General features: G+C 39.9%; 1 protein-coding gene across 1 annotated transcript in view; it reads left to right on the forward strand.

Annotated features, from left to right (window-relative positions):
• The window catches only part of adgrf6 (adhesion G protein-coupled receptor F6), an 88,150-nt gene extending 72,310 nt beyond the window's left edge, over positions 1–15,840 (forward strand). The window contains exons 93-109 of the mRNA XM_063222155.1: positions 82–228; positions 3,722–3,868; positions 3,979–4,122; positions 4,993–5,004; positions 5,755–5,855; positions 6,013–6,071; positions 7,346–7,485; positions 7,584–7,781; positions 8,397–8,585; positions 10,307–10,453; positions 11,225–11,400; positions 11,667–11,837; positions 12,341–13,690; positions 14,174–14,215; positions 14,444–14,509; positions 15,049–15,112; positions 15,248–15,840. Of these exons, the coding sequence (XP_063078225.1) occupies positions 82–228; positions 3,722–3,868; positions 3,979–4,122; positions 4,993–5,004; positions 5,755–5,855; positions 6,013–6,071; positions 7,346–7,485; positions 7,584–7,781; positions 8,397–8,585; positions 10,307–10,453; positions 11,225–11,400; positions 11,667–11,837; positions 12,341–13,690; positions 14,174–14,215; positions 14,444–14,509; positions 15,049–15,112; positions 15,248–15,312 (3,218 nt within the window). The 3' untranslated portion in view covers positions 15,313–15,840. The remainder of the gene's footprint in view (positions 1–81; positions 229–3,721; positions 3,869–3,978; positions 4,123–4,992; positions 5,005–5,754; positions 5,856–6,012; positions 6,072–7,345; positions 7,486–7,583; positions 7,782–8,396; positions 8,586–10,306; positions 10,454–11,224; positions 11,401–11,666; positions 11,838–12,340; positions 13,691–14,173; positions 14,216–14,443; positions 14,510–15,048; positions 15,113–15,247) is intronic.
• The last annotated feature ends 604 nt before the right edge of the window (positions 15,841–16,444 follow it).

Below are 16,444 nucleotides of genomic sequence, written 5' to 3' on the forward strand. Positions count from 1 at the left end.
GCGACAAAAGACACATAAAGCCAAAATATAGTTACTATTTTGCGTTTTTTTTTTAAACATTTGCTTCATTTGTCTCTGCAGACATTAATGAATGTACAGAGACACCCAACATATGTGGACCCAACTCCAACTGTGCCAACACCAATGGAAGCTACAGCTGTTCCTGCTTGAATGGATACCAAGTGACCAATGCAGGTCAAACCATAAGCAACAGCAATCCATGCACAGGTAAAGAGTGCAACAGGCAACAGTGTGACTGATTTACTTTCCAGATGTGAATGAATTCTCTCCAATACTGTATACGTAGATTTGCATTGTTTTCAAAACAAACTAGGACTATGCAGTCGTCTCCGACTGGTAAAGGTACAGTATATTCCCGAAACGTGATGCTTCTAGTCCCCCATCATTCCCACCACTCCCGTCCAGCTATTTATAAACTTATAACTATATTAAATATAAAATTTAAAAGAAATATATATACAGTATATACAGTATACTGTACATAGATCAGTGCCGTGCATAGGCTTAAAACCAAACAACTACACCGTATTCCACATTATTACGCAAATGACATTTTTCGCGGTTTCCCCAAATAATCAATACAAATGACAGTCATCATAATTTTCAAGTCATCAGTCATAAGAGTACAATTAATAAGTTTTTGAATGAACCTTCCAATGATATCTGTATTTTTTTTAAATAATAAAAAACTTAAAATGCTCTGTTCCACATTATTAAGCAAAATAGTTTTGTAGTGTTGTAATCCAAATTTCCAATTTACATCAAAACAGTTGGAATTTGTTACCTTCTAAATTACATTTCAATGTTCAATACTTGGTGATAAGCTCTTTGTCTTAGTAACTGGAATGCTGCGTTTAACATTGAAGTCAATGGCAGGGCATTGCATGGGAGTTATGGAAGCCCAGATATCCTTGATGCTTTGATCTCAACTGTTTTTGCTTGTTTTGTCTGGTGACCCACACTTCACTCTTCAATATACCCGTAGATTTCTATGCCACCTGTAGGTGCTTTGGTGGTATCGACATTCTAACTCACCAGACATAAAACCCCATTGAAAACGAATGGGATGTTATGTCTGGTGAGTTAGAACGTCATCACCTTCAAAGCACCTAAACGTGGCAGGGAAATCTACGGGTATATTGAAGAGTGAAGTGTGGGTCACCAGACCAAACAAACAAAAACAGCTGAGAGCAAAGCATCAAGGATATCTGGGCTTCCATAATTCCCATGCAATGCCCTGCCATTGACTTCAATGTTAAATGCAGCATTCCAGTTACAGCTTATAACCATGTTTTGAACATTGAAATGTAATTTAGATGGTACCAAATGCCCACTGTTTTGATGTAAATGGGAAAAGAAGAAAGAAATTTGGATAACAACACTACAAAACTGTTTTGCGTAATAATTTGGAACAGAGCATTTTGGGCATTTTAAGTTTTTTAATATTTTAAAAAATACCGTTATCATTGGGAGGTTCATTCAAAAACGCTTTAATTGTACTCTTATGGCTGATGACTTGAAAATTATGACGACTGTCATTTGTATTGATTATTTGGGGAAACAGCGAAAAATGTCATTTGCGTAATAATGTGGAATGCGGTGTATTGTGAAAACAAAGCAAAAAAAAATTGGGGCAAATCCATCCACCCGGCCAAACAAAACTTCGGCCATCTTGAATTCAGTCATCTCTAAAGTGCTGGCCTTCAAAATCGAATCATTTCTTGAACCTACCGTAGAGCATTAACACACCGAATCTGAGACAAATCCATCCATCCATTCAAAAGTTATCGCGTTAAGACAAAAGACCTTACACAGACACCGCGGACGCAACGACTTAAGGACATCGTCATGTCCCTGGTTCTCTGAGGGAGATGAGTGAGTGATCTTGTGGAAGCTCAGCTCTCATTTCTGTGATTGACGAAGACCCTTTTCAATCACGCCAGAGGTCCAATGAGCTGCGACATGGGCGGAACGTCCACATTCCCAAAACCACTTGTTTTGTGCACGAATCCTTACATTTTGAGTCAACACTCTCTTCGGATGGCGGCAATAAGGGTGTCCTAAAGAGATGGCTCACTCATTTTCTTCGGAGAATGGGGACATGACTATGTCCTAATGTTCTCTTTCAGTCGAATCGTTCACCATCTCTTATGGGACCCTTACAATCACTCCAGATTACAAATGATGCGATGGCCTCTTCTCCGAACAGACCCATGAGGGACAGAGGCAGATCCATAACGACTGTCTTCTCTTGCTCGAGGAGGGCGGTGAGATCCAGCCATAGTTCTCTTGCCCTCGCTACCGCTAGGCCGAAGGCTTGCCCCGTCGCCCGCACGGTACCTTGTACAGTTTTGAGGATCCAATTCGTGTTGTCGCACAAATTTCCTCCCACACTTCATCCACTAATAGATCTTTGGCCATGAGATCCGTGATGTCCTCCTGGAGGGCAGAGAGGTAGGCGGAGAGAAGAGCCGATGCGTTCAACGCGCTAGAGCGTTCTACCCGCTAGAGAAGATGCCCTGTACGTTTTCTCCCACAGCGAGAGGGTAAGCTGGTCGGCTTTCGCTGGGAGCTTTGAGGCGACGGAGGGCAGGCCCAGACTGCCCAGCTGAGGGGCAAGGTGGTGGTCGAGAGCCGTCTCCATTGTGGCATTCTATTCCAGTCGTTCTCCATTTCCACCGTGTCCAGCATGACGAACCCCAGGGTTGGCGGGCATGCCGAGTAAGGGTGGTCCTACGTCCTGGACTCATGCTCCACGGCGTCTGGGGTAGCAGTTTCCGGCCGATGGGTTGTTGGGGGAAAGGCCTCCCACCTCAGCCCAATCAAGCCCTCGGGTGGTCGCGAGTCGCAAGCGGGGCGTCCCAATCTACCTAAGTGTAGCAGCATTTAGCTTGTGAGGCTATCATGTGGTCCAGGAAAGCCATGTGACGTCTCAAGGCGTTAGCACTCAGTTCTCCACAGTCGTAACACTCGCTGCTGGTGAGGCCTTCATGGGCATGGGTGTAGCCGAGGCAGACAATGCAGACAAGGTGAGGGTCCTTCCAGGAGATAGTGAACCCACAACCGTTGGGGCAGTCGCGAGGCTCCTTTTCCCTCCTTTTCTGAAAAGAAGTGGTAACCATTATGGAGTTAGGCGAGTTACCAGGGCTAGCTACAGTATAACGCTACTGTTAACACGCTAAAAACTGCTAGCGGGACCAGTGACTAGTCAGTGACTCAGCGGTTTCATAAAATAGACAATCCTCAATCATTGAATTACTCATCCAGAGTGACAAACTCCTCTTTTGTCGAGACTGGGCGCCCGGCACTTCTAGTGGACAATTAAATTCAGTCGGTCAATTTGCCAGACGAAGAGAGTGAAATGTAAGTATTCACGCGCAAAACAAGTGGTTTTCACAATGTGGACATCCCGCTCACGTCGCAGCTCATTGGACCTCTGGCGTGATTGACAAAGCTCTTCGTCAATTGCACAGCTGAGAGCTGAGCTCCCATAAGAGATGGTGAACGATTCGACTGAAATAGAACCATTACATCCCCCACGCTCTGCGTTTCAGGGATATAGATATGTAATTGAAGATTTTCTAACATTTGTTTTTGTTATTGGAAATATTTGGGTTATTGGACATACTTACAAAACATACTTAATATTTTGTATTTCTTAACATTTGCTTATGTTATTGGAAATTGTTTGTCTTTGCAGATATAAATGAGTGCACAGAGACACCCAACATATGTGGACCCAACTCCAAATGTGCCAACACCAATGGAGAACACAACTGTGAATGTGATGAAGGATACCAAGTGACCAATGCAGGCCAATCCATAAGCAGCAGCAATCCATGCAGAGGTGAATTAATACAATACCATATATTGCCTACAGATATATAGCCGTAATTGGTGTGTCGGGATTAGACCACTGCAATGATGTAATTTTATTTTGCTAACACGTTATTTCAGATGTGAATGAATGCTCTCAGAGTCCATCAGTCTGTGGTCCAAACTCGGTGTGCACCAACACCCCTGGAGACCACAGATGTGAATGTGAGGATGGATACCAAGCAACCCAAGACGGCCAGCCCATAAGTAGCAGCAATCAGTGCGGTAAATAAAAAAATACTAATGCAGACATACTGTCAATAACTAACATCAGATATACCAATGGGAGTTTTAGCTGTTCATAAATAAGAATCTGTAAATTGGCTGCCTTTCTTGTGTGCTGTAAATGATTACAAACTGACCGTCAGTCACTGTAATAGGCTACAGTAAAAGCAGAAAAGGGTAGATTTTATGTACATTTCCGAGAGGTTGTTGGTATTGTGTGTACTTGACTGGTACCTGTGCTATCAATGTAGATGTAGCTTTGAACTTATGAATGGTGCTTCATAATAAGTACAATTTTATAACATTTTATTACTGAGATAGTCAGTCAATCCATATTTGGCTGCCTATTGCCAAATTTGATCTTTACATGAAAGTTTACTAAGTAATAAACAAATATTTTCTAGTATGGTCCAAGTAGGCCTACAGTCATTTTTGCAGCTAAAAATGGCTATTTTTGGAAATTCAAAATGGCGGACCATGGAGAAGATCCCCCTTTTTATGTATGAAAAGGGCACATTTTCCAGTCTTAATGAATACTTTGAATTTGATGCTGATGGTAAGTAAGTATTCATGAAAAAGGTAACATTAGTGAATGGGCAGCACGAATTCTGGAAATAAACAACTAAAAATCTCACACAGTGTCCCTTTAAGATCATTAGCATTTACCTATGTAAGAACACCTTTTGCATTATAGTCAGGAGTGCCGTCTAGAAATTAAGTATTATAAGTATATTAAAATAAGTATATAATTGTATTGAGTAAATAAGTATATTAAGTAAATTAAGTATAATTAAGTATATTAAGTAATTTTTGTTTTTCTTTCTTTTTCAAACTTCTCCCTTTTCAATCGTGCTACCATCTCTACATCAGAACAACGAGAAGGTATGGATCCAGGAAGGTTCATAGCATGACTATATTTGAACTCTTATTTTGCAGTATTTTAAAATCACATATTCTTCTGTGGTGTTACACATTAGCAGTTTTGGAGAGAGAGGTCTGCACACTTAAAATATTGGTAACACTTTCTATGAAGCCCATATCTATAGCGCATTATGAGCACATTCATAACAAATCATAATGGGCATCATAATTATAGTGCATTATGACTACACTTTTAACGCTTCATGATGGAGTATATCAACAGCCATACCTATAACTATAACTATAAATCTAGCTTATAATGCATTATAAATCTTAGGATGTTTTGAGTGCTCGTGAATGGTTATAAACTACAGGCAGTGAATGGGCTTATAATGCATTATAACGGTCATGATGCACTATGACTAATTATGATGCGCATTATAATTTGTTATAAATGCACTCATAATGTGCTATAGATATGGGCTTCATAGAAAGTGTTACCAAAATATTTTTTGTTTTTTTATTATTTCATGGCTGGATTACATTTCGACTTCAACAGTCTTCATCAGATTTTCTATCTGGTTATAAATTAGCGGAAAATTCAGGGAAAAAAGTACTTTTCAAGAAAATTATGATCTTCAAATAACAAATATATACATAAAATACACTGTGCATGCATTTACCAGTATTTAGGACTGGGTTTATTAACACATGCTCTTAAGTGAAGCTATTGAATTTACTCTGAATGCAATTCTCTGTTTCTTTTTGTAGGCACAGACATGAGTTTAACATTAGATATGGAGTTTAAATTAAGTTTGACTGATAAACAGAGTGAGGACTTCAAAAAATATGCCAGAGAAATAAAAACAGCAGTAAGTCACAAATCATATGCTCCATTTCAAAGATTTCATCAAATAAATAATTGTCTGATAATTAACTGACAAAACGCTAACATTTAATATATCATTGCTTGAAAAGATGGTTGATTTTGCTCCCTTTCATTTGCTTTTCTTTCTTTTTGAAATTCAGGTGGAAAACACCTACCGTGACATTCCTGGGTTTCGATCTGTAGAGGTGGAAGCATTCAGGTAGAAGTTGTGCACCTTCTTGAACCCTCTCCCATCTAGATAGAGAAAGGTGTATTGTTTTTAGTTTGTTCTTCTGTCTGTCTGGTGGCAATATTGCGCAAAAAAAAACTACACAAAAGTTTCAAACATGGCCACACACAGACACAGCTCTTTCTCAACCTGAAAATGTCACTTAAAAAGCCTTTTGCACCTTTTAGCCTTTGGGCAAATTCAGGTTATGTTGATGGTCACAGCACCATGGTCAGAAATGGTCAGTTTTACATTAAACTTTCAAAAAAGACAGACAATGACTTCAGCAATGAGGTCAAAGTCAAAGGCCATATATCATTTCAAATTTCAGAAAACTTTCAGAAAATCACTTCTACATGACCTCCAAGGGGCCAAATCCCCTCAATGTCAAAGGTCACACTTTTTTGTTGTAACTCTGACAAAACAACAGCAAAACATGACAGTCTTCTACTACTGAGCTGCAGCCGGCTTTATTTACTATTGTAATGGATTGGTAATAACAGGCACTACTTCGTCAGTAGCTGTGTATATATGGCACTTTTTTCGGAATAGATCTGATCCGATTAGTCTGATCGGAATGAAGTGTATACATTACATTGACCTCGAACGTCCGAATACCTGCCACGCGCGGTTACCAGGGACAGTGGTTAGCAACAGACCGGGCTATATGGTTGAAACTGCGATAAACATAAAAGTATCGCTTGCTTTATTTATCATTTTAGTCTTTCTGAAAGTGCAGCGGGAAGCGACACTGCTGTACTTAATCTTGCGCTTATGGGCAAGTGCGTAACAGCGGCACTCCGACGCGCTGTTGTCACCAGTTCACTTAAAACACCTCACAAACAAGAAAGAAGTCTGTGGATGAGAGTACGAAGCCAGGATTGGTGGGAGAGAGTTGTTCTGCAGGAATTCAGCGACTAATATGGTGTTAAAATGTTAGGATAACCAGAGCTTCATTTGTTAAAATATGTGACACGATTGCATCACAAACAACCAAGTGGAATAGAGTGTATACATGGACCATCTGATCGGACTACACCACCTCTTCTAGTCCGATTAGAATTCTGATCCGATCAAAGAAATCTAGTCCGATCGGGCCGTATACAAGGGAATTCCTGATCGGCTTAGAAAAATATCCCTATTCTAATCGGATCAGAAGTGCCCATGTATACATACCTATTGTTGTTTGTTGTTATGTTATTTTATTATAACTGCTCCCCTATTGGCCATGTGGTAACCCAGTTGGTTCTCCTATTTGCTTACAGGCAAGGTAGTGTGGTGGCTGATGTGGTCATAACTCATAATGATATAAACTGGGACGATGTCCAAAAGAGCAATGAGGCTCTGACCACTAATCTCCAAAACCAAGGCTATCCACCCGCAGAAGACTTTATTACCGAGATGTGTGAGTATCCACAACAGAATTTTTTTAAATTATTATTATTTTGGAACAGTCATGTTCTATTTATAACAATGAAAAAAATAACATTTCTCTTCACAAAGCACGAAAGACACTCAGTACAGGCAATCATTACTCAGGAGATACAACCATGGTGCTACAATGTCCTGCTCCACCAACTGACTCGACTACCACACCTCAGTGGAAGTTCAAAGGAAAAGCACTTGGAAACTCTGATAAATACAACATATTGACATCGAGCAGGACTATCGAAGTAAAAAATGTTGTCCTTGGTGACAAAGGTAAATATGGTCATATGTGGTTGTACAGAATCTGTCATCATGGCTCTGAATTGTGTTTGAAATATACAAAAAAAGCCACCTTGGGTTCCATAAAAAGCGCTATAAAAATATTTTATTCAAAATTATTATATTATTCAACAACAAATAAAGAGGAGGAAACTGTGGCACTGCAGTTACAATATTTTTTACTTTTTCTTCAAGGCAAATAGACTGGCCGATGCGTTTCAACCTACACGGTCCTGACAAAGATTTACCTTGAAGAAAAAGTAAAAAAACATTGCAACCGGAGAGCCATAGTTTACTCCTCTTTATTTTTTGTTTTCTACTACCCACTAACTGTTAGAGCACCCGTGTTGAAAAGTTTGGATCCTTGCAGCGCTTCCGTTTTTCCCTTTTTTCTGATAATATTATTCATTTGTATGTAAGATATAATAACTATTTGTAATTGTGATGGAGTGGTCATCACTACAGTTCTCTTCGCTACAGTAATACTGAAGACCTCTGCGAATTTCAGATATGTTTATTTTTCTGCTGTCTCCTTCTTGAGTAGGAACTGTATTGACATTGTTCATGGCATGGGAGCCTCACCAATCATCACCTGCTTTGTTGTTTCAGGACGGTATGAGTGCAAATATGAGAGAACCTCTGCACCAACTCTAATTTACTGGGAAAGTGTCAATGTTAAGGGTGCGCCTGACATCTTCACAAATTTCATGACAAAAACTGTAACGTGTGGAACCCGTGTTTCTGTGGAGTGTTGTGTGAAGCAGGGATTCACAGTCACGTTAGATGACACAGCGAGCGGTAAGCACTGACTGCTTGGTCATCACATATAAGCCATCCAATAATATAACAATCCAGAGTGGCCTTTTTCCACATCAGTTTACTCTCTTTCAGTGTATCTTCATATTGTGTTGTATGATATTGTGCACATAGTAACATACATAACATACGTACATAAGGGATACATTACATACATAAGGGATAACAGCTGGCAAGCTGTTTTGGGGTGCATTTCTGGAAAGCGTAGTTGGCAGTTAGCAACTTTGGTAGTTGCCAATGGGAAATTGCATTGCAACCAACAAAGTAGCTAACATAGTTAGCAACTACACTTTCCAGAAATGCACCCCAGGGTAGTAAGAGTAGAGTAGAGTAGAGTAGAGTAGAGTAGAGTAGAGTAGAGTAGAGTAGAGTATGCCAAGAAAGTAGTCATCCTTGAGGTAGTGGCAAATCATTTAATAGAAGAGCCTGGAGTCCATAGTTTCTTAACTAAATGACATATGCAGGCTATCTATTAGCATAGTTATTCAGGTTATTCATGCAGGTTAACAGGTTGGTCGGGTTTATTACAATGTACTTAACGTTGTTCTGAGCATACTCCCCAGTTCTTTAGTAAATTAATTTGGCATGGGTATAATTAGTAGCTTACCAACGGCAAAAAACATCAACAAGCCCAAGGTTCAAGGGTGCTCTCATTTGACAACTACCATTTCGCAGTTACCAAGTGGTCAGATCAGGGGTGAGTTTCTCAAAAGGGAAGTTGTTAGCCTGTTAGCAACTTTGGTAGTTGCCAATGGGAAAATGCATTGAAAGCAACGAAGTAGCTAATGTAGTAAGCAACTTTGGTTTCGAGAAATTCACCCTAGATCACATCAACACAAACAGGAGATAAGGGGGGCACTGGCCCATGCAGAGACCAGTTCCTTGCACCCTGCTTTGCATCGTTATAGCATCAACCTCACATTCATTTCCATGAAACTATTTATCTTGTGGGCTGTTATCCCTTTCATCCTCTGTTTGTGTTTATGATATAACTTGATATGCACACAGCACCAAAAGAATGAGTGTATTTGCTTCTTTATAGTCCCGTTAAAGGTACACTGTGTAAGATTTTTTTTTTAGTTGTATATTTCCAGAATTCATGCTACCCATTCACTAATGTTACCTTTTTCATGAATACTTACCACCACCATCAAATTCTAAGTATTCATGACTGGGAAAATTGCACTTTTCTTACAGTAAAAGGGGGATCTTCTCCATGGTCCGCCATTTTGAATTTCCAGAAATTGATTTTTAGCTGCAAAAATGACTGTTCTTGGGCCATACTAGAAAATATTAGTTTATTACTTTGTAAAATTCCATGAAAAGATCAAATATGGCAAAAGTCAACCCAGTTTCAATGAGCAGCATAGTTGCAGTACCTTTTTTGACCATTTTCTGCACAGTGTACCTTAAAGACCGAGTAGTTTGACATTGTCATTTACGTGATGGAGTTCAGGATAAGCAGGCAAAGGATAACGACAATGTTTTTTAAACCAAAATAGTTATGTCAACAAAGTAGTTTTGAACAACTTATTGATTATTTTGCAACAGTGACATGGTCACAAATCACAATTACACATCAAGGTATGCAATTTTTAGTGGAGCGTGGTCAGATAAGTAAAAATTATATTCCATTCAAGTTAAGTCTCACATGTAATTCAAGCCAATATTGACTTTCTTTTTTCTTCCTGTTTACTATGAAGTCAATGACGGTGCCAGGAGTTGTGCCAGGATTGAACATACAACCGAAAATTGTGACGTTGAACTAAATGTGAAAATATTCAGATGTAAACTGGCGGTGCCAAACAGGGAAAAAGCTATGAGATTGACTGCTCAACCTGAAACTCCAGGTAGATATACCGTTTATTGCTGGCTTTGTTTTTAATGTGTTCTATTATTATTTTATTCACTTTGTTATAATTTCTGCATCTTTGCCCACACTACTCTTTGTTAAATTTGTACATTTTAATAAACTATATATTGAACTTTAAATAGTTGCACATGATATTGTTTACGTCATATTTAGATGCATGTCTATGCATACCTAATGCCTTGTACACATTTTATGACATCACATCTATTTCAGCCATTTTTAGCCTCTTTCACGTGACATCAGACACCTTCGATTCAATGCATTTTAAGCAGGAAAAGTAGCAATCAGTGGCATAGACATACATTTACACAGCACTGTTTTCGATGGAAACTGGTTGTAATTTTTCCTACTTCGCTTCAAAAATGGAACTTGTCTGACAACACGGTGAAACAGGCTGATGTGGATAGTGATGATACCACTGTAAACTCGACACCAGTGTCTTAGTTCGTCTTGTAAACTTAAAGATGACAAATCCGCACTCACAAGCTACAGTACATCTCATTATTTATTTACCACGCACTGATGAAAGCTTGAGAGCCGAGACACGTTTGTTTGAGGACATGGTGGTAATTTATAAATTAATAATGAGACATAGCTTGTGAGTGCGGAATGTTCATCTTTAAGTTGATACCTTTTTATCGCGCACCCAAATTCATTCATTTTTCCAAGAAGTTGAGCGCGTCTTCTGACTAACTCTTAGTTCATCTTGTAACCTGAACATCTCAATAATTTCAATATCTATCAACAGACACGTCTTGTGAAGACGACGAATTGGGAGTTGGAGAAGAGAATCAAGAAAGGACCGTTGGCTGTGAAACGGGCAAAACTGGGGACCAAATATACAGATGCACCAATGAAAACTGGGAACGAATCGAAGATAACTGTGTGTTAGAAGAAATAAAAGGCTTGGAAGAAAACTCAACGGTAGAAAAACTTATTGTCACATACTGTAAATAGATATTGTCAAAATCTTGTGTGAATTAGCAGCAGTCAATTCCATTGTTTATGATAGGATATGTCAATCTGGTAGAATGTTCTATATGGTAGACTGTTCTAGCACTAATATTCATAAAGTATTTGACCGCTGACTTGATGTCCATTGCACTGTCAATACCCTTCTTATGAAAATACCTACATTTCATTTTTAATTAATGAGATGAGACACATTTGATATTTTGTTTCTCCTGTAGAATTTGAGTGGAGAACAAGTTCCAGAGTTCGTGGGCAACCTCAGTTCAGCCACACAGGACAACAGCCAAGAAATTGTCACCTCCCAAGCAACCCTTACATCGATCGTGACCATACTTGAGAATGTGGCAGACGCTTCCCTTCAAGTGGAAGTCAACCAGCAAGTGATGGAGGTATAACATTTTTTTAATAATGAAGGGCAATGTGCGTATAATACAATGTGTCATTTAGGGCTTCATCTAACGATTATTTTAATAGTCGACTAATCAATAGATCTAGTCACGATTAGTCACTAAGTCAAAAATACTTGGTCCAACCTCCGACAAACCTTCCCGGCCTCTAGCGCAGGGAAGTGAAACAATTCTTACAGCTCACAATGAGCTTTAAATCATGATAGAAACTTATTTACTCCAAGATACAACGTCTAATTCATACATGCAGGGCAATTTAGCCTTCAATAAAGTCGACTAATCGTTGCAGCCCTAGTGTCATTATTATTTATCAAGTATATTACATATTACTTCTGATCACATTGATCTGGATTAGAGGTGTGTACTTCAAACAATTCCAACGCTAATATCATTCAGTCCTACTGTATTACTAATTCCTGTCTCTATTTATTAATTCATGAATTTATTCGTGCACTGATTTGTGTCTGTGTTTTCATTCTGCACAGAGTGTCCTGGATACTGTCAATGTCATCATTGGTACCAATGCCACTGCGACATGGAGCAACATAACTAACGACGAGAATGAAACGCGTCGAAATGTTAGCTCCAATCTGCTGCGGTCCATGGAAGCCATGTCGGCTAGACTCTCGACCCAAGAGACATTTGAAATCATCCGACCCACCCTCAGTTTGAAGAAATCTCTACTGACGTCAGCAAATACCATGATCACAGCAAACACGTCTGAAATTGACCTCCCACAGATATCGGACAACACCTCGGTCACGGTCATTGCATTTTACACCCTAAATACTATTTTGCGAAACAGGACAGAAGAGAACAATGACACAATCATAAATGGCAATGTTGTTCTGGTCAACACGAGTGAAACCATTGATAACATCTCCCTGAGCTTTGATCAGCTGAACACTTCTGAGTCGTTCACCCCACTGTGTGTCTTTTGGAACTTTGAGCTTTTCAACAATACTGGTGGATGGGACACTTTTGGATGTGAGGTAAAATTGGATGGAAATTCCACCGTCACATGCGAGTGCAATCATACCACTTCCTTTTCCATCCTGATGGCGCCATATCTTCCGGAAAAACTCAAGAACGTCCTATCAATAATAACTTACATCGGTGTGGGAGTATCCCTGGCCAGCCTGGTCATTTGCCTGATCATCGAGGCCATTGTTTGGCGTGTCACAACGGGGAACAACACGGCCTACATGCGTCACGTCTGCATTGTCAACATTGCTCTGTGCCTCCTGATTGCCGACATCTGGTTCATCGTGGCGGCTGCCACCACGTATGAAAACAGCAGCCCGGACGTCGGCTCCTGCACCGCCGCCACGTTCTTCGCCCACTTCTTCTACCTGGCCATGTTCTTCTGGATGCTGCTGTCCGCCCTGCTGCTGCTGTATCGCATCATCTGGGTCTTCTCGCACATCCCCAAGTGGATCATGATGCTGGTGGCCTTCGTCGTCGGCTACGGCTTCCCTCTCATCATAGCGGTGGTCACCGTGGCGGCCTTAGCTGGGCACGGCGGCTACATCTCGGAGCAGTCGTGCTGGCTGAACTGGAACAAGAGCAAGGCCATGCTGGCCTTCGTGATCCCTGCGCTCTTCATTGTGGCCGTCAACTTCTGCATCATGATCGTGGTGCTGATCAAGATGCGGAGGAGAGGGGTGGGAGACACTCAGCAGAACGATGAGAGGCACAACTTGAAAGTGATTGCGAAATGTGTGATCTTTTTGACCCCTCTATTTGGCCTCACCTGGGGATTTGGCATTGGCCTCCTCATCGCTCCAGAAGTTTTCGGACTCCATGTGGTGTTCGCATTATTGAACTCATTTCAGGTAGGCTTTTGCTCCTCTTACCATTTTACCAAGGTTTGACATTTGCGTGCACTGTATAATGTTTCCAGCAGTTTCTTTCCAGAATTCATGCGATCCATTCTCAAATGATACCTTTTCCATGGATACTTTACTTACCACCAGACTATCAAATTCTAGGTATTCATTATGACTGGAAAAATTGCACTTTTCATACAGGAAAAAGTGGATATTCTCCATGTCTGCCATTTTCAATGTCCAGAAATTGACATTTTCAGCTGCAAACCTTACTGTACTTTTGGTATACTAGTGAAGACTCATTTGTTTTTTTTAGTACATATTAATGAAAAGATAAAATTTGGCAATAGGCAGCACAGTTCCATTGAGCAAAATCGTTGCAATACCAACTCTGTCCACATCCCTACACAGTGCACCTTTCAAGGTCAAAATGAATAGAGACGATATAAGTATTTATGCTGTTTGCATTGTGATTTTCTTATCCCAAAGGGCCTCTTCGTTTTAGTGTTTTGCACACTCTTGGACAAGAAGGTATGTACAAGTCACTGAATTCAGTGTAGTTTTCTTTTCAAAGGAAAACTTTATATTGAAATAAAGAATACATACAATACCACATTTAGTTAATGAATTGTCCCAATCGCTGTGATGGTGCATCGGTTGAAAATATTGGGAGAATATGCCATTGAAGTAGGTTTCGTTGTGGTGTGATGTGGTAAGTTAGAATGCCATAATAAGGGGATATCCCTTCTCTACATTTAGGTTCGGGCTGCTTTGGCAAGAAAGCCAGTGTTCCCGAGCTCAGGATCTGGAACAGGACAAACAAGAGTAAGTATGCCCCCACAGAAAATGTAAACAATGTAGTTTTTGTTAAGACTGCAAGGTGTCCGATAGAGGCACATCTCACTAGATTAGGAAGCGATGCCCATAGCAACGAACCAAGCACAGTGGTCAATCTACTTTCTTACGAAGCCTCAGATCAACATATTAATAAATTAATATTTAAATGCTGGCAACCGGGTGATAAGCGGAATAACGGCCTTCGAGGTGTCCCGATATTAAGGGAAATGGACTTGGCGAAGCGAACAGCCCTTCGGCTGCACCGTGGGGCTGTTAGAACACTCCACCTCATCCATTATTTCCCTTGATATCGGGACACCTCGTCTGCCGTTATTCCTTACGTAATGTGTTCTGAGTGGGACATTTTTTGAAAAACGGCTATCTTAGGGGGGCTTGGCTGTGGCTCAAATGGCTAAGGCTGTGGTCAATTATGGCCTGAGGTCACACTGTTGTATGCACTGTGCACTGTGTGGAGTTGTGTGGATATGGCATGATGCATGTGCACTTAAATTGTTTCACACTCACAGAGTACAAGTGGTGGAGTGTCATCTTCCAGTGGTTTGAGCATCTTCAGAAAGATCAAATTAAGAAGTAAGACATTATTATTATTATTGTTGTTTTTTATTATCATTATCATTATCATTATTATTATTATCATTGGTGTTGATTTAAAAATTCACTCAGATTCAACTAATTCCTTTTTGTGAATTGACTTTGCTTGTGTAGGGCCATTCCATATCGCTGTTTCATCAGGCCACTCCTCCTCCTCCGATTCCTCTGTCAACACCTGAGACTCAAGTTTCACAAAATATGAAGAGAAAGAAAGAAACATGAAATCATGGCACGCTTAACCCCGACAGAAATGTAATGTGAAACTTTTTTTTTTTTTTAATGCGATTTAAGAAGTGTTTTTGTTATGGTCACAAGAGATATTCTCTTTGAAGTCATTTTGTCTTTCAGTACAGTGCACATTGCCAAGAAAAACATTAATTCAAATAATGATTCCGTTGGGGTCACGGTATATTTAATCTTACAGTATGTTTTCAAATGGAAAATGAAAATGAACCATTTATGTTCTTCCTTGGCTAATGTAATTCTGCATCATTTACGTTATGATTTTGTTATGGATGTTGTTTGTGTTGTTGTTCTTGTATTAATTTTGCACTTAAAGCTTAGGGAGGATCCAAAGAAGAGTTATGGCATTATGGAATTATGAAGTTATGGCAAATGTGTCAAAGACAGATGTGCAATAACGAACGTCTGAATGTAGTTATATGGCATGACCATATCTCTAAATATTGTTATTGTGAATTGTCTAAATAAAATATTGTTTATTTTCAATGATACAATTTTAATATGCAGTTGGTTGCAATCATTGTGATACAAGTAAAGGCCAGAAGGGGGCAGTAACAGTAGTCTTCTGTGTAGTGCTGCAGTAGTAATAATTACAGCACTTAAAGCAGTAAAATGGTTTTAAAAGCTTCAGTGAACACACACACACACACACATTTTTTTTATTTGATATGTGGAGGGATACTGTGTAGTATGACATCTAGTAACAAACACACACACACACACACACACACACACACACACACACACACACACACACACACACACACACACACACACACACACACACCTTATCATCATGTTGACATGTACCACAATACATTATAAAAACACTTTCAAAGGGGGATTTTTCTTTTGCCCTGTAGGCCGAAGGGGCAGGTGCTTCAGCATCACCTCATCTCTATCTGAGCACTCTTATGAATGTATCAGTGTCAGTGAATGGAGAACGAAGAGACAAATGAGAACAAAGGGGCAGACAGACAGAACATAAATTAGTGAGTGAGAGAGAGAGAGAGAGAAATAGGAGAGAGAGTGGCCATGCGGCTACACACTGAGCTGTGGAGTGCACTG

Source organism: Engraulis encrasicolus, chromosome 18, assembly GCF_034702125.1.
Source record: "Engraulis encrasicolus isolate BLACKSEA-1 chromosome 18, IST_EnEncr_1.0, whole genome shotgun sequence".
Lineage (NCBI taxonomy): Eukaryota > Metazoa > Chordata > Actinopteri > Clupeiformes > Engraulidae > Engraulis > Engraulis encrasicolus.